Source organism: Rhinolophus hipposideros (genome assembly GCF_964194185.1).
Source record: "Rhinolophus hipposideros genome assembly, chromosome: 20".
In the NCBI taxonomy this organism is placed as follows: Eukaryota; Metazoa; Chordata; class Mammalia; order Chiroptera; family Rhinolophidae; genus Rhinolophus; species Rhinolophus hipposideros.
In genome coordinates this window covers 42,181,810-42,199,754 of record NC_138066.1, presented here as the reverse complement: position 1 = coordinate 42,199,754, position 17,945 = coordinate 42,181,810, and the positions used below count along the sequence as shown (strand labels likewise).

The following is a 17,945-nucleotide window of genomic DNA, read 5'->3' as shown; positions in this document are numbered from 1 at the left end:
GCTTGGAGGGACCTCCATCCTGACCTTCGTCCCTTGGTATGTTTCCTTGGAGATACAGTAACCCCTGTGGGATCTCCAGAATTCACAAATTAAGTTATAAATAGCCAGATCATTTTAAAAACAATATACTTATGTTTTTTTAAAAAACATTATACTTATTTTGTTAATTCTAAAAAGTATTACATCTTACCTAAAAATACATGAAAAATACAGCACCGTTAAAGAAGAAAACAATGTCAGCCATCATTCTACTACCCAAGCCATAAGCACGCTTCACATTTCAGGGTACCCAAATGTGTGTGTGGATACGGCTTAATGCCCTGTCTCCCTCCACTGTTTTTCATCATGAGAATCTTCCCACCTTTCAATATTCCTCAAAAATATAATCTTTAAAGGCTGCATAAAACAGAGATATCACCATTTATCTAACTGGTGTCCTACTGCTGGATGTGGCTTGTTTGCTCCCTATAAAACAGAGATATCACTATTTATCTAACTGGTGTCCTCCTGCTAGATGTGGCTTGTTTGCTCCCTAGATCATAAATGGCATCTGAATGAGAACAAAGTACTGGGATACTCAGGCTGCATTTGGTTAAGATCTGACAACTTCTCACTGTGATCTTCAGACCCAGCTTTGTCCTAGAGGCTGATGGAAAGATCCCGCTCCAAACACGGTCAGGATCTTGTCTACGTTCACACCTGGGTGTCTGGGCTCTGGGGATAACAGTCGCCCCTCCCTCATTCCCTGCCAGGTGGCTAGGGAGCAACTTCACACCAGGTTCCTCTCAGAAGGCTGGGGCTGCTTCATTCCACCAGGCCTTACACTTAGCCATCCTCAGCCACACAAAACAGAATTCCTTCCAGTCACTGACTGTATCTGTTAGTAGGGCTGTGTAACAAATTACACCAAACCTTAGTGGCAATAAACGAGCATTAAATATGGTCACAGATTCTTACATCTGCCTGATAGAAAGACAGGCTCAGGATGGCTTATCTCTGCTCCAGAGTGGAGCCTCGGCTGGAAGGCTCAATAGCTAGGAGCTGGCATCATCGGAAGGCTCAATTGCTCACATGTCCTGCAGGTGATGCTGGTTATTGGCAAACTTCTCACCCTGACTGTGTACACGTGGCTTCTCTGGGTGGCCTGAAGTTCCTCACAGCATGGTGGCTGGGTCCCAGGGCAAGTGTCCCAGAGCAAGAGAGAAAGGTGGCAGTCTCAGAAGTCACATAGCATCACTTCCACTGTACTTGACATATTAGAACAGTCAAAAACCTGCTCGAGTTCAAGGGGAGAGGAAATAGGTTCCACTTGTTGATGGGGAATGACGAGGTTCTGGAGGAACATGTGGGAGCAGAAATTGTGCTGTGGCCACTTTGGGAAGATACAATCTGTCCCCCTTGTCTCTCCAGGACTCTCACCTGGCTCTAAGCTTCTTCTCCACCCTCCAACCCTTCCATCCTCCATCTCCCTCTGGAACTCCACACATCTTAAAATCTCCTTACTGAGGTCTCCCTCCACGTGCTGGGATCAATGAAACTATCCTCTCTTCCAAGGACACTCCTTTCCCCAGGATCCTGGTGAAAGCTGTCCATATTTCTGCTGGGGTTCCCTGCCCAGGTTCCCAATATAATGCTCCAGGCTGCCCAGTCCCACACTCAGTCCTAAGAGGTGTGGGGCTGGAAAGGGAGAAAGGGGATCTGAGAGACCTTAGGCTCCAGAGGAAGACCGGGGCAGATACACCTGATACAGATATTTTTAAACTTGCAGCTTCCTACAAAACTGCTGGTACAACCACAGGAACAGAAGTCTGCAATCAGAGAAGGTCATGAACTCATGTCCTTGGATTTATAATTACAGGACAGGGGAGGGTGGGGGCGCTGATACCGCCAAACCATCACTCCTCCACCCTCCTGGGGAAAGCCTTCTCTGAGGGCCTGGGTAGACCATCCTGAACCCTTTCTCATCACTGTCATTTCTCCAACCCCGTCCTGCCCACACCTTTATGTTCATCAGAAACTTCGCATCTAGCTCAAAGCCCTCTTCTGCTCCCCAAGTCCTACCACCACCAAACTGAGCCACATCAACGTCTGTGGGGCCAGCCATTCCAACTCCCTGGCCTCACAGCTCTGCCTTCTCACCTCCCTGGACCTTCGTCTCCAACCTGGATCTTGTCATCACCCCTGACTGTCCCCCCTGTAATCGTCAGGGCTCTGTCCTCCTCTCTGACCACAACTTCCAATGCTCCCATTTCCTTCACCACTACAGCTGTCCTCCAACCTCATCAAACCCTTCAGGGCCCTGACCTCTCCATTTCCTCCTAATATATTGACACCTCCTCATTGCCGGGCATCCTAACCAGCCCCGACATGGCAACTCATCATTTAAACTCACCCTTGCTGATGCCCTCAGTCCCCTTGGGCCCTTTGCTTTCTATCTTTTCCCTCCTGAAAGAGCCTCAGCCCTCTTTCAATCTCACCTTCCATCTTCTCCATCCCTGCACCTGAGCTAAGAAGTGATGCCAGAGAAAATCAAGCAAGTTCAAAACCGATGCTTGTGGTAGGCAGAACAACGGCCCCTGAAATGTCCAAGTCCTAATCCCTGGAACCTGTGAATATGTCACTTGACACGGCTAACGGGACTTTGCAGGTGTGATTAAATTAAGGGTGTTGAGATGGGGAGGTTTTCATGGATCATCACCTTAACCCCAAGGGTCTGTAGAAGGGAAAGAAGAGGGAGGCAGGAGAGTCACAGAGGAACATGCGATGACGGAAGCAGAGGTCAGAGTGATGCGATTAACTGCTTTGGAAATGGAAGGCTTCTGGGTCCCCTGGACAGAGGCACCAGATAGAATTGGGGGCAGCAAGCCTGATACAACAGAGAGTCCCAGATGAACAGTGACGGGAGGCAGATGGAGTGAAGAGGTTGGGACCAGTTGGGGGGTGCCTTGCTTTTTTATATAGTATCTTAAGATCAAACACTCAAGGCCATTTCTTAGCCCAACTAAGCCTGAGCTCAAATTAGATCAGCATATTGCCAAAGAGGGTTTATTGGGCCCCCACCCAGGCACAACCTGGTCCTAGCTCTGAATGAGGCCCACTTCTGGGAGGTGTTTTCTTTCCCCTCGTTATGTCTGGTCCTTCTTGGGAAAAGATTAGTCACTTGGGAGAAATGGAAACGGGTTCATCTGAATGAGGAAAATACAGACAATTACCAAATTTCTTAGTGTGGCACATCTACTTTGAAGATTGCAGATAATGTCCTATCTCGGAAGGCTGCCGGTGGTAGGCAGGCGGCACTTGATTGCAGAGGTGACGACAGTGCCCTCCTGGGGTGTCCCTCTGCACCCGCAGGTAAATTAGCCATTAATTCAAGCTGTCCCGGGGCTCCCTGTGGCCTTAAGCTACATAGAAATGTCCTTTGGATCAACCAGTGGAGTAAATGATCTAAGCTTGTATCCCCTTCTTCTTTCCATCCACGTGTCCATCATCCATCCGTCAGTCATGCAACAAACATTTATGGAGCTCCCATCCTGGGCTCAGCTCTCGGGGGCTTCTCTAAGGGGACCCAAAATGAGTACATAATACGTTCTCACCGTCTCTACCTTCCCTGCAGAGAAAGCTGATCCATCTGCAGTCTATCGATAATAATAACAGCCATCCTGGTTCAGTTGCCTACAGTATCAGTCAGCTTAGGCTACCATAACAAAGTACCATAGGCTGGGTGACCTTAACACCAGAAATTTATTTCTCACAGCTCTTCCTTCCGTCCTAGATCAGGGTGCCAGCCTGGGTGGGTTCTGGTGAGAGTCCTCTTCTTGGCTTTCAGCGTCTCACTGAGTCCTCACATGGTAGAGAAAAGAGAGAGAGCCATCCCCCTGGTGGCTCTTCTTAGAAGGACACCAATCCCATCAGGAGGGCCCCACCCTCATGACCTCATCTAACCCTAATCACCCACCAAAGTCCCCGTCTCCAGATACCATTACATTGGGGTTTGGGTTTCAACATATGAATGGGGGGGGGGGCGCGGAAAATTCAGTCCATAGCACCTACCACAGGCTAAACTGATAAATCCATTATCTCTAATCCTACAGCAGCTCCCCAGCCAGCTGCCATTGCCCGCATTTTATAGATGAGGAAAGGGCAGTTTAGAGAGGTTAATGGCTTGCTGGAAGCCATACAGCTAGAGACCGGCAGAGCGGGGACCTAACCCTGGGGCTGCCCGCTCCATCACTGGCAAGCTGACTCGCAATCCCTAAGAAGCTATCTTTCCTGATGACCTGGAAAAGGTAGGACCTGTGTGGAGGACATTGACGTCCCCCAGCCCTGGCTCCCAGCAAATGCTGGAGCCCCCTTCCTGGCCTAGCAAGGCCCTGGGAAGTGCCAAGCAAGAAGCCTGGCAGTGGCTTCCATGAGCAGAAATGATCTGTTTGAAGGAGCTTTTAGTGAATGGGAGAGAGAAAGGAGACCTGCCTGCAGTCCCTGGCACTGCCAATGCTGTGGGAGATGTACACACCTACTACTTCTGAAGGAACAGACATCAATCTTTAATGCTTTCCTGGCTGGGTTGGAGGACTCAGGACCCCTGCATGCGGCACAAACCTGCACGCCACTGAGGGAAGGTGCAGCCTGGCTGTCTGATGAACCAGCAATGTGGGTGCAGCGGACACTGCGTGTACCCCGGGTGTCGGGGCCCCAGCCGGAGGCCAGGATTTTGAAGCTCAAAGCCCTGCCCAGCTCAGGGGTTTATTTGTGGCCATGCATTAGCCTCAGATACACCCCAAAAGAGGCACCTGGTGAACTGAGGAAGAAGAGGCAAAACCCAGGAGGGGTGGAGACCAGCCCGGGGGTCATGTGGGCAGACAGGCCCTCGGATGGTGGTCCCAAACTTTCACGTCTTCTGCTGCTTCTGCTCACCCATTAGCCTCATAATAGTCACCCATAAATCAATCTACTTCTGTTCTTCTGTACTTAAATGTATTTATTTTGTAAATGGAAACATAACTGGAAAATCTTTATTACCTAAATTAATAGAAGTAAAACTAAAACAGTAAAACAAAAACAGAACTACAGTCAGGTCCCGGCTGGATTCTGTGTCCTCTCCACGCTTTGATTTACAAGTGTCAGCCAGGTGGTAAAGACTTACTAACCCTGAATGGAGCTCTTCTTCTGGACCAAATAGGAGAGAGGGGAGAAGGGAAGCGGAAATGATGTTCTCAGGCTGGGCAGTGCCCGGCCATGCCAGGCCCAGGAACCACCTGAAATCTTCCTGTCGTTTGGGGGATGGCATAGGCCTTGAGCTAAAGCTCTTGCCTGAGTAGTGGGCTCCAGAGGCCATGGCGGGGGGGATCCCCAAGATGTCCCTAGGCAGGATCCTGGGTCCCCCAGGCCTCCAGGACAAGGACCCACTCACCCTGCCCAATGTGACAACAGAAAGCTGTGCCACCTGTATCTCCCAGGGTCCCCTGCCCTCACCCAGAAGTGCCCTTTCTCCTTCAGGCCAGAGCAGGCAGATTCCTACACTGAGTATCCCTATTGCTTACCCCTCACTCCCTCCCACCTCAGGTGTCCTGAGCTGCCACTCATTGTAGGTCTCCAGTCACCATCCAGATCCTTCTCTCCTCGCCCCTCCCTGGGGTATTTCTGGCTCCATGAGAGGAAGAAAGCCCTGAAACCCGAGAAGAAGTCATCCTCGGTGACGGCGGCGTGCCTGTCCATGTGCATTAATAGAAGCCTCCCTCAGGCCCCTGTCACGTCTGGGCAGCTGCTCAGCCCCGTCCAGTGTCCCTCTGCCCCAAGGCCAGCCCACTCTGGCTCGGCCAGGCACCCTAAACTTAGCTTCCACCTCCTGCACCATAACCGCTGCCACCACCCCAGCCTGGCTGCCACCTGCCCAAAAAGACGCTGCCGCCGGACGCTGTCCAGAGTACACGCTCCTCTGCGACCACCATGGCCCAGATCAAAGCCCTGAAGATCCGTGCCACCCTCTTCTGTATTCTGGTGGGCATCACGCTGGCCACGGTGGCCGTAGTGACCGACCACTGGGCTGTGCTCAGCCCCCAGGTAGAGCACCACAACACCACCTGCGAGGCGGCCCACTTTGGCCTCTGGCGGATTTGCACCAAGACTATTGTCATGCGCGACAGCAAGGACAAGAGCTGCGGACCCATCACCCTGCCTGGGGGTAACGTAGCCAGTCTCTGTCCCCTGTCCCTGCTTCCTGCCCTTTCCCATCCCCCTGGAAAAGTGGCCCGTGGGAAAGAGGGTAGGTTTTCCGGCCTCAGAACAGCCCTCTGCGTCCGGGGAAGAGGATCTGAATTGCATGAGGTTGTGCGGGCCGCCAGAGTTGGGCTGTAAAAGGAGGGCATTTGTCTCTCACTATTTCTGTTTTGCTGAGGCTTGGGGTTTTTTACCCAGAGCAGAGGGCTGCTCAGGTGGGACAAGAGGCTCAAGAAAGGAACCATGGAGCTGCCAGCCTAGGGGCTTCTGGCCCCAGCAGCAGTCACTTTTCTGGGTGTGCCCAGCTCTCCGGGCAAGGACAGGCTGCTGGCCCTATGTCCCCAGGGAAGGAATCTGTGGGGCTGGCTTGTTTCTTCAGGGTATAGAGGCTGGCTTCCCCAGCCTCCAGGGTATAGACAGGATCAGCTGCAGAATTGACAGGGCCTGGTGCAAAATGAAAATGCAGGGCTCCTTGTAATTATTTTTAAGAATCTCAAGATGGTGACAGCAGAGCATGAAATCAAGCCTAGGTCCCTTCTGGGTGCAGGGCCTTCCGTGACTGACTGCACAGGTCACACGTTTGTGAAGCAGGTACCTGGCTGTAGATGAGCCTTTTAGTCAGAACTGTCGGTCCTTCCGTACGTCCTCTCTTGGCTCAGACCCCTTCAGAGTTGGAATGCAGTTTCTTCCTCTGTAATAGAAGCGCATTCCTTGATGTCCTACCATGTGACCAAACGACACACTGAAGGTGAATTCCTTCTCACGAATTCCTGGGTTAGGTATTCTGCAAATTAGGTCTCTTCTGCAAATGTGGAACCCTCTGCACTCACAGCAAATAGAGCACAGGCTGAGGGAAGAACGCTGCTTGGAGACTCAGAGTCCAAGGCTCTAGTCATACATTGACCATGACCCCCCACAAATGACTATGGTGGGGTGGGGTGGGGTGACAGCCCATCACAGCCTCTGCTTCCTCCTATAGGGCTTGGGTTCAGCGACATGAAATCCCTTCCAGTGCTTACAAATGCCACTCCAAGGTGGCAGTGCATTTGGGTGAGTGTAGTGTCTCACCTGCTTTTCAGAATATTTCCTTCTGTCATTCGACTGGGTGTTCCTTGAAACCTGCCCTTCTAGGAAATCAGTGCCAAGTCTGCACAAATCTTGCACTGTATGTGTGGGACAAAGGAACCCAAACCCTGTTCCACTCTCTTCCCTCCTTCGTCTTCCTTCACCTCCTGCTGGCTCCAGGGAACTCCTGCCTTGCTTATTCCCACTGGATACTCGGAAGACTTGTAAATACCCAGCTGTCTTGGAAACATCGCGTCCCAGGGCTGAGGGCTTTAAATGGCATGAACATGCACTGGAAGGGTATCACATAGCTCAGATGCCCACGCCCCTCGGCCACGGCTGAGCACACCCGTAAACAGATGCGTTATCCAGCCAACTCAACTGGGCAGGGAAGGGCAGGGCAGGGTGAGGCAGATTCTCCAGGGACCATGCACGGAAATGCACTGATATGGTCCTGGCCACCTGTCCTTGGAAGCACCTGCCTTTTAAAGTCTGGTGAGTGTGCAGAGCAGATGAGCAGGGAGGTGAGCTAAGTCTATACAAGGAAGAGGCAGATTGGTGGGAGGTGACTGAATCTGCCACAGGGGACCAACAGGCATGGCTTGGCCTTGAACCTGAAGGGAGTCTATCTCTATGCCTTCTCACTCTGATCCAGAGTGAATCATACTTCCCCTCCTCGTGAGCACGGCCTTACCCAAAACAAGCTTCTGACATGCATCCCTGCCTTCTCCCCTTTCCCTTTTCTCTACAAGTGGACATCTTCTTTCTTCCCCAGCCACCCTCCCTGTACTCTATGGGTTCACTGTTTTCTGGATAGATGAAAAGAGATCACACATGCTCTCTGATTTATCATTAACAACAACAATAATAATAACAACTGCAAACACAAACAGAGCAGTTATCTGGAAAACATTGTTTTCAGTGCTCTATAGATATGAATTACGAGAATATCAGAGAGAAAAAAAATGACAGAGTAAGAACCTCCAAAAGTCATCTCCTCCATAAGAACAATGAGAACATTGGCAAAAATGATCAGCATAAACTTTTTCAGAACTCTGGAAATTAACCAGTCTTGCAGCAATCCAGCAGTGCTTATTCAAGAGAAACGGGAAGACCTCAGTAAGAACAGTGAGCTTTGTGATGTTTTAACTTGCTCTATTCTTATTTCCAACCCCACCCTCAACTCTGTCACAGCGTTGAAAACCTCCAGCCTGCAATCACAGTGAAAACCAGCAGCCTGGTAGCCAGCCACCAGAGGGGACAGAATGGGCTGGATCTCTTCCAAAGCGTCATTCCCAAAGAGTGGTCATTATTTGATCCGTCTGGTGATTCCCTGGAAGTCCCTATTTGCAAGGCTGTCTTTGTTTGACCTGACTCTGAGCACCTCCAGTGGAAACAGTCTTTTCCCTGGGCAGGGGGTCATTTGTCAAAAACAATTAGAAACAATTATTTAATATCACAACTGCCTGCGGGAGTAGGTAACAGTTAGGGCAAACAATAGGCTAACCAAACAGCTGGAGAATGAGAGGTCCACAGGCGGCTTTGAAAAGTTTGGACAGATTCCTAGGACTTTAGAAGGCCATGTGCATGCACAGTGCTATGTGAGTGTGTAGGAAATACCTGAGAAGGCCCTAAGCTCTCACCTCCGACCCATCCTGAGGCTAAACAAGCAGAATGTGAAAGGTTAAGGCAGAAATGTAGACTGCTTCACTGACTGCTCTATGCTTAGCATGGAGGCCCTCAGTAAAGACTGGGTGATGTATTAGTTCCAGGCATTTTAGGAAACCTCTGTGAGCTGAGCACTAAACTAACTGAGCAGAGATTATAGTGGCCACATGTGACAAAGAATATAGAATTTACAAAATTAATTCAGAAAAGTCAGTAAGCAAACAACAGGAACAAATGGAAACAGGAACAAACCCTGGGGAAGGGTGGGAATCTGATTTCTAGAGTTTCTACACTCTGTTGTTTAAATTGTCCAGTTTTAAATTTAAATCTTAAAAAATTATAAAACATGCAAAGACTAAAAAGGGATGGTCCATACATAGGGGGGAACAAGCAGCCAATAGATCCTTAAGGAAGCCCAAATATTAGACTTAAGGAAGCCCAAATATTAAAACAGAGATTTTAAATCACGTGTTTTAGATATATTCAAAGGACTAAAAGAAACCATGTCTAAAGAAGTAAAGTAAAAATAAGAATGATGTCTCATGAAATAGAGACTCTTTAGGAAGAGATAGAAATTATTTTTAAGTGACCTAATAGAAATTCTGGAGTTGAGAAGTACACAATAACTGAAATGAACATGTTCACTAAAGGGGTTCAATAAAAGACCTGAGCAGGCAGAAGAAAGAATCCGTGAACTTGAAGATAAGTCAATTAAGATGAGTGAGTCTGAGGAACAGACAGAAAACAAAGAATGAAGAAAAGAGAACAGAGCCTGAGATACCTGTAGAGCAAAATGTACAACATGTGCATAAAGGCAGTCCTCTCCAGGACTGGCGAGGAGAGAAGGAGAGGGGAGGAGAGAAAGGGAGGAGCAGAAAAGATAGATGAAAAATAATGGCCAAAATTTCCCCAAATTTTATGGAAAACATGAATCTACAAACCCATGAAGCTTAATGAACTCCCAGTAGAATAAAATGAAACCTAGACACATCATAATCAAATTGTCAAGGCAGAGAATCTTGTAAGAGCAAGAAGTGACTCATCTCATGCAAGGGATTTCTGCTCCTTCCCAGAAACCATGGAGGCCAGAAGGCAGTGGGATCACATATATATATATGAACTTATCTAATCCTCACCAAATTTTCGATGAGGTTCATACTATTATCATTATCCCTTCTTACAGATAAAGAAAAGGAGGCACAGAAAATTTGAGTAATTTGACCAAGCTCACACAACTACGATGGCAGAGCAGCCAGGATTCAAACCCCTAAAATTCACCTTCTTAATCACACCATTATATTACTTTACAACCACCCAGTGAGAAGGCGCTCATTCTCCATGTGGTTCTCCTTCTACAGGTGGGGAAATTGAGGCTCAGAGTGGCCTTCCTAAGGCTAACCAATTAACAAACAGAACCAAGTCTCAGGTCCAGAGCCTCTTTTCTCTCCAGTCCCCTCCCATACCCTTTACTGTACATACAAACACAGGTTCTAAAAGCTGCTGGCCCAGAAAACACATAAGAGGCCAGCTTTTGACATGACATGGCCCAGTAGCAATACAGGAGACTTTTCAAGGTCCCATTCCACCAGAGAATGCTGGAGGCTCTGAGGACACAAATTGTCTGATTTGGTTTTTCACTGACCCAGAGTCTTAAAAGGACTATCGTGTACACGATCAACATCTGAGGTCAATTCCAGTGCCTCCAGAGCGGAAATAGGGCTTCCCCAGCTGTCAGGAGAAGATGTCTGTCTGAAAGCCCAAGTGAATCTCAGAGGGGTCAACACCTGCCCTTGGGCTGAGTAGAATGTTGTTTCTTTCAGGCTCTGCCTCTTTAGGGCAAGGCAGCGGCCTGTCCCAGTGCCCCATTTCCCTAGTGGCCTATCTTCTCTGCTGGTATTTAGTGCAGGGACTGGGGCCATAGGAAAGAACATGATGCTACTGACCCCAAGAATTTCAGGGGCTCCCTTTCCCATCCACGCAAGCCCGAGCTGGAGACCCAGGCCATAACTAGACTTCTCTCCCATAGAACAGCAATGCTGGGAAGCTTAGGGTCAAGTCTTGAGGATTTCTCCAACTCATTTTATAAAAGTCTTCAATCAGAGGGGTGGAGGGAGACAGAGCACAGAGAAACCACTGTTGGGAGCAAGGACTTTTACAAAAATGGTGAAGACGACCCTGGCGTCGAAGCAAGTAAGGAGTGGGTGAAATGTTTCTTCCAACTCCTAAAGCACTAGTTCCCTTGGTTTTATGCAAATCAACCAGGTATTTTTTAATATATTACAGTCTGCATCAACCAGCACGCGGTGCATTCTCAGTAATAATGCAGAGGCACCCCCTAATTGTATAAGCTGTTCCAACTATCAGAGAAAGAGCTGTATTCATTCAAGTTCAGCTTGGAGTCAAATGTGCCTTCTGTTGTAGTTCTCTGAAAATGGTAGTTAGATGTGGTTCTGCATCACTCCCTTCACCAGGAGACTTGGTGAGCCAGCATACTCCGACCCCAGTTAAGCCCAATAGCTGAGTTCACCATATTTTTAAAGGAATAATCCACTTCAAGTTTTTAGACCACTGAGTCTTATGACCGCTCATGGCAGATATTTCTGAAATACAGTCAAATAGAAATACAAATGTTAAAATAACCATGAGCCATTTGCAGAGACGAAGGGGGCTGGTCTTGGGGCGGAGGGGGGGGAGTTCCTAATTATGGTCCCAGACCATCACCCTGTCATCGGTCTCTCTGCTGACTTAGTCCAAAGCATTTGCTTCTTTGGCTCAGTCAAGGGGCTGGAGCCAATCGAGGCAGAGCTGCAAGCCCTGAGCTTCATGCAAGTGTGATGGAGGCCAGGCAGGCACCGTGGAGGACCTGGGAGAGGCATAGGCAAGAAGGCTCAGGATCTGCACTGAAGTGTCACTGCCCCTCTCCTCCAAACCCCCTCCCTGTGACTAAGTGGCCCACACATGGCCCATTCCAGAGGTCCTTCCTTTTTCAAATTGCCCTTGATGCTCAGTTTACCTAGACAGCACCCAAAGGGGCAGAGCAGGTCTGCCCATCTCCACAGGACCCCGGGCAATTCTTGAATGACAATGGTAGATGCCTGGCTTGATTAGTCCTGAATGAGCATCTTGTGGGTGCTGGACATACCCAGGCTGAGGTCTAGGGCTGACATGTCCCCACCCCGGCCAGGGCCAGCAAAAACCACAGAGGAGCCCATAGTCTCCAATGGGCAGCCGCGGCTCCCTGAGTGGATGTTCCTCCTGGGTTCAGGGCAGAAAGCACCAGCCTTCCTCCTGTGCTAAGCCCCAAAGAGGAGACCGGGTTGACCTGTCCACCCTCAAGCCTTGAGTTCAGCCACATCAGAGAGAAGCTCACTTCCAGATGTCCTGAGTGGGAACCCCACCCACTGCGTGCTCCCATCTCCCATGTGTGAGAGCATTTGAGAGGGGAGGGGAGGGAGGGAAACATCGTACCTGGGCCACTGAGGCGCAAATCACCTCCCAGAACCCTCAGTCTGCCTTCCCAGACAGGCAGCCTCCCGCTGTGGTCTGAGCTAAGACAGTTTTGATGCAAAAACCTGGTGTCAGCAGTAGTTTGTCCAGAATGGAGCCTGATGTTTATCTGGTAGGGTTGACAATCCAAACACGACCTGTGCAAGAGCATCGTGTTTCGCCCCAAATAAGACTGGGTCTTATATTAATTCTTGCTCCAAAAGACGCATTAGGGCTTATATTCAGGGGATGTCTTATTTTTTCATGTACAACAATCTACATTTATTCAAATACAGTCATGTCATCTTCTGGAACATTGTCATAACGTACTAAATGTGTCCCTCTGGCTGACGATCGTAACTGGGGCTTATTTTTGGCGTAGGTCTTATTTTCGGGGAAACACAATAGCCTCAGCAACCCAGAACCGCCAAATAGCTCTGCCTTGGCCAGGCTCTCACAGACCTTTATCTCAGGGCCCTCCACTCAAAGGCCTTTCACTTGCGGATTGCAAGTAGTCAGAGAGGCAGCTGACCGTGAAATACACTTGAATTCAGTCAATTCTTTTCAGAGGGTTTTCAATGACAACCAAAATTGGTCCTTAAAGAATGAAACAGAAATGTTCCTTTGTCCAGAGGGAGACACATGGTGACTTATGACATAGCATGAGCCATTTTTGAAGCAGTGACTCAAGAGAATCTATAGCTAATAATCTAACAAATGTAAGAGGGTTGCATTATGCTTTAAAATAGCACCAGAAGCTGTGAGAGAGAAAAGAGAAGCATCAATTCTGACATCACCACTGGTAGTCAGACACCCCAGGTAACTCAGTTCAAAAGGAAAGTGATTTAAATATAGAAGCTCAAAGAGAAGGCAATTTACCTCTCAGAGCATTTACTGTTGCTAAGCCAGGCCTAGTCTCCAGGGGTCATTTCCTTCCTCAACCGTGGGGGCGGCAGTAACCCTGACACTGGGGGAGGAGGGAAGAGTGGGAGGCCTCAGGCGTCAGTGGCAATAATGATTTAGGCCAGAGAAAAGGAAGGCTGCATTCCGAAGAAGGTTATGGCTTTAGCAGCACCTCCCGGGTGTTTTCAAAAGAAATGAGGCGTCAATCTCCTTGTAAAAATGTATATATAGCCTGAAGGTAAAGAAATGAATGCAAAAACCAGATGCCATCTAACCTAGGAGCACAGGTGTTTTCTATTTGAAGGTCATGGATCTACAGGAAAAAGAAATCAGTGAAGGGCCTCCCACAAATAAAAAGCAACCTCATTTAAGGTTTGCTTGTTTTGTGAAGAAATAAAATAATATAAAATAACCCATTCATCTACTTCCTAAATCAAAAGTAAAGAATATTAACTATATTCAATAAGCAAAAAGGCTATCCTTTGATTTTTACAGTATCCCTGAGTTATAAGAGAGCTGAAAGGAGAAATACGGAAGAGGAATTATGCCTGAAGTTGTATTTTAAATCGGCATGAATTTCTTTGTTCTAGGACCTTCCTCTAGCCCCCATCAAATCCAGATTTCTGATCCGCTGTCCACCGATCTTCTATGGCTTTTCTGACACTTATCAGGGGACCAAGCAGTTCTCCAGGGGAGGTCTTATCTGGGCTGCCGCTTTGGCCACAGGTGTCAAGAGTCCGATGAAATGATGCGATGGTCCCATTTGGCCCTCGAATGGCCCTTCACCCAAGTCCATCCAGATGGCCCACTCAGAGAAGCACTTCGTGGGGCTTTGTAAGGAGCCTGGCGCAGGGCTTCCCAACCTGGCCGAGCCTCAGAATCTCCTGGAAAGCTTTGGAAATACACTGCTGGCTTCCCAGGTCACACTCAGTGAGTCAGGGTGGGCCTGAATGCTGATAAGAAACACAGCTCTAGATTTTGGTGTGATCCAGTCTTTCTCAACCTCAGCACCACTGCTATTGGGGGGCTGGAAAATTCCGTGTCGTAGGGAGCTGTTTATAGTGAGATGTTGAGCAGAGTCCTGGCCTTTACACACTAGATTCCAACATCAGCCCTGCCCAGTTGTGACACCAAATGTGTCTCCAGACATTGCCCCATGTTCCCTGGGGGGCAGAATCAGGCTCGGCGGGAACTACTGTTTGGCCCTTTGTTGACCATGTATCCTACGCTCCCTGAAAAATGGCTTGCGCCCTGGGCCTCAGTTTCCCCATCTGCCCCACGGGGTTAGCACCCACAGTGCTATCTGCGCCCTCAACTCATCAGCCTCAGCTCCCTGAAGATTTCCTACCCTTTTATGCCACCCCTTTAACTTACTGACATTTTGGTGTCAGGGTCGGGGAACCCTCTTTGTCTGGGCCCAGAATCAGGGTTTGGGGAGAAGAGGACCAGTCACCAAGTCCCTTCATGTGCCCCTCCCCCTCCACCCCCAGCGGGATCACACCCACCCTTTCTTGGTCCAGCCTCTGCCTCTGGCTAAAGACCCTTTCTCTCAACTGTCTCTCTCCTTTGCAGAGAAAAACTGTTCCTACTTCAGGCATTTTAACCCAGGAGAGAGCTCGGAGATCTTTGAAGTCACCACTCAGAAAGGTGAGCCCGTGGTGGGAAGCAGGGAGGGTGGGGAGAAGTGACTGCCGTCACACGCTGCTGAGCCAGAAAATCATTTGGCACAAAAGCCCTGACTTCCCCTTTCTTGATGAAAAGAGCCTTGTCACCCTCTGCGCTCCAGAGACAGCACTGCTCCATCTCCAGGTGTGCGGATCTTCCATTCATCAGGGCTGGGGAGACGCTGTAAAGAGCTGGTTCCTGGTAGGCGCCTGAATCGCAGAAGGAATGAATTTTCCAACAGCACCTAAGGGAAGCTGTTGTGACAGGAGCTAGGAAAATGGAACAAGTTCTCCACATCCCACTGATGGTTTTCAGGCTGGAGAGTCAGTCTGTGGGGAACTGTCGGTTTCCCGCCCTTGCTGATAAATCACTCCCTGAGAATCAGGAGAGCAGGGATGTGGGGAGATCCATAAGGGTTCGGGGAGCATGTGAGCCCTGGGGCCTTTGGGGAACCATTAGCTCAGAAGCATCCAGTGTCATGAATATAGACCCACAGCAGCACGTGTGCAGACAGCTGCACACACACACAGGCACACACACTCACGCTGAGAGACCCTTACATGCCAGTGCTACACTAACCCCCTCACTGGCGAATCTTACACCTGCAGCATGCGCGTACATGGGTGTACACACGTGTGCACACACACACACCCCCAACGCACACACACACAGTCACTCGCGCGGGGCTCCGAAACAAGCCACACTCCCACATGCTGTCTGTCCCTCTGCCCTGTCACTCAGAGCAAGTTTTCTGCTCCAGAAAGTTCTCCAGCCGTAAGCTTCCCGCTCCTGCCCAGGCCTCTGCCCCGGGCAGAAGGAACTTGCAGTTCAGGGCAGCCTGGGAGTTGGGACTAGGACTCGTCCACGTCCTGGCCACACACCCCCCTTCCCGGCGATGCGCCTTTGAGTGAGTGATTCAATCTCTCAGACCCTCAGTCTGCTCACCTGTGCAATGGGAATCGCGGTGCGTGGTATCGTCACTCACCTGGTTGACAGCACAACCAGCCGGGACCGAGGCCCTGGGGTGAGGCTGTGTTTGCCCCTCTGTGTGCTGCAGAGTACAGCATCTCGGCCGCGGCCATCGCCGTCTTCAGCCTGGGCTTCCTCCTCATGGGAACCGTCTGCGTGCTCCTGTCCTTCCGGAAGAAGCGGGATTACCTGCTGCGGCCGGCCTCCATGTTCTACGCCTTCGCAGGTAGAAGGGGGGCTCCTGCCCACGTGGGGGGGACGCCGGCGCAGGGAGGGGGCGCTGCGACCCCGCCTCGCGCCAACCTCAGGATGTGCGTGTGGAGAGTCCCAGGCTCCCCGCAGGCGCAGGCGCAGACGCGCTCAGGGTGGCAGCGGCCCTGAGCGTCCGTCCCCGCTCCGCCCGCAGGCCTCTGCATCTTCGTCTCGGTGGAGGTGATGCGGCAGTCGGTGAAGCGCATGATTGACAGCGAGGACACCGTCTGGATCGAGTACCATTACTCCTGGTCCTTTGCCTGCGCGTGCGCCGCCTTCGTCCTCCTCTTCCTGGGCGGCCTAGCCCTCCTCATCTTCTCTCTGCCTCGAATGCCCCAGAACCCCTGGGAGTCCTGCATGGACGCCGAGCCCGAGCACTAGTCCTCCTGAGGCCCCAGCGACTCCCAGGGCTCACCCCTCAGGAAGCCGAGCCCAGCCCAGAACATTCTAGATAGGAGGCAGGAACTTGACATCGCTCCTGTTCCCACCTGCCCCACAACAGCCTCAGCTGCTTGCCCTCTCTGAGCTCTTCTCTGGGCTGTGACAGGCTCCTCTGCAAAAGGAGCAAGTGGACATGATCCCGAGCTGCCCACGGTGGGAAGGAGGCAGGGCCAGCTCCGCTGGGGCCCCAAGTTGTCCCCACTGGGCCCGTTGTCTTTGATAAGCTGGCTCCTGTTGTCCTCTCTTACCTTATGGGGATGCCCTGTGCTCGTTACCAGCTCTGGGTGTCCTCCTGTGTAAATAGCCAGCCCGTCTCGCCTCCTGGGTGACAAGTGGCACCCTGTCCCGTGAGCTGAGTGTTCCATCTTTGGCTCCTAGGAGGCCTGAGAAGCATTTTTAACTGGGTATTTTCTGACTGTGATTTGAAATAAAAGCTCTTTGAAAACTTGCCTTTTCCTTGTGCGTGCATAGAAATGACTTGGATTCCTGACCACAGCTCAGGGGCCCCACATCCCTGAAGGAGAAAGGAAAGTGTGTCCCCTGGGTATCCTGAGGGCTTCTGTGCGGATGACGGGGAGAGGGGGCAGAGGGGGCCTATTTACCAGTGAGACGTAGAGGTTTTGAATTCCAACTTGTATCTCTGGGCCCTGAGATTTTCTCTGGGGGAAACCAGAGAACGTCTGACTAGGCAAGGGTGTTAAAAATAGGAGGGGTTATTTCCAGAGGCGGGCACGCTGGCATCTGAGTGCTAACGCAGCACTCAAGCAGCACGGCCACAAGTGTCTGATTTCTGATGCTGAGTTTTTGTTGCCAAGAACATCAGGAAGCAGAGCTTAGCAGTTAGACACATAGGGCCACATGGCGTGCCATAATTTACACTCTTCTGCCTTCCAAAACCCCACTGTACTCACCCAGCCCTCAGAGACGGCAAGTCAAACATCGTTGGCAGAGGACCCATATACTCCTTTGCCTGGAACGTGCACCAGAAGTCATGTGCAGAGCTCATTCTTCTAGAGAGGGCATGGAGCAGCTGCAAACTATGGCTTGGGGGCCAAACCTGGCTCACCCCCTGTTGTTGTATGGCTCACAACCTAAGGATGCTTTTTACAATTTTAAATAATTTTTTTTAAATCAAAAGAAGACGAATATTTCATGATGTGAAAATTGTATGAAATTCAAATTTCAGTGTCCATGAGTCACGTTTTATTGGAACCGTCAAAGATAAACAAAGCCACTGGTTAAAGTGGGAAAGACAGATTTTAATCTGTCCTGTAAATGCT

The 17,945-nt window shown here is 50.1% G+C and overlaps 1 protein-coding gene across 1 annotated transcript; it reads left to right on the top strand.

The window, feature by feature from the left end:
- Positions 1-5,749: 5,749 nt before the first annotated feature.
- Positions 5,750-17,114, top strand: CACNG1 (calcium voltage-gated channel auxiliary subunit gamma 1). The gene is made up of 4 exons (XM_081027981.1): positions 5,750-6,181; positions 14,911-14,985; positions 16,061-16,198; positions 16,379-17,114. The coding sequence occupies exons 1-4, from the start codon at positions 5,947-5,949 to the stop codon at positions 16,603-16,605; spliced, it is 675 nt and encodes a 224-aa protein (XP_080884107.1). The 5' UTR covers positions 5,750-5,946; the 3' UTR covers positions 16,606-17,114.
- Positions 17,115-17,945: the final 831 nt, after the last annotated feature.

What these genes read in the sequence shown, in the direction of transcription:
- CACNG1 (XM_081027981.1), top strand. Translation starts at nt 5,947, where the DNA reads ATGGCCCAGATCAAAGCCCTGAAGATCCGTGCCACCCTCTTCTGTATT. An exon ending in TGAAGTCACCACTCAGAAAG is followed by an intron (nt 14,986 to 16,060) that starts GTGAGCCCGTGG and finishes TGTGTGCTGCAG; the next exon opens with AGTACAGCATCTCGGCCGCG. An exon ending in CATGTTCTACGCCTTCGCAG is followed by an intron (nt 16,199 to 16,378) that starts GTAGAAGGGGGG and finishes CTCCGCCCGCAG; the next exon opens with GCCTCTGCATCTTCGTCTCG.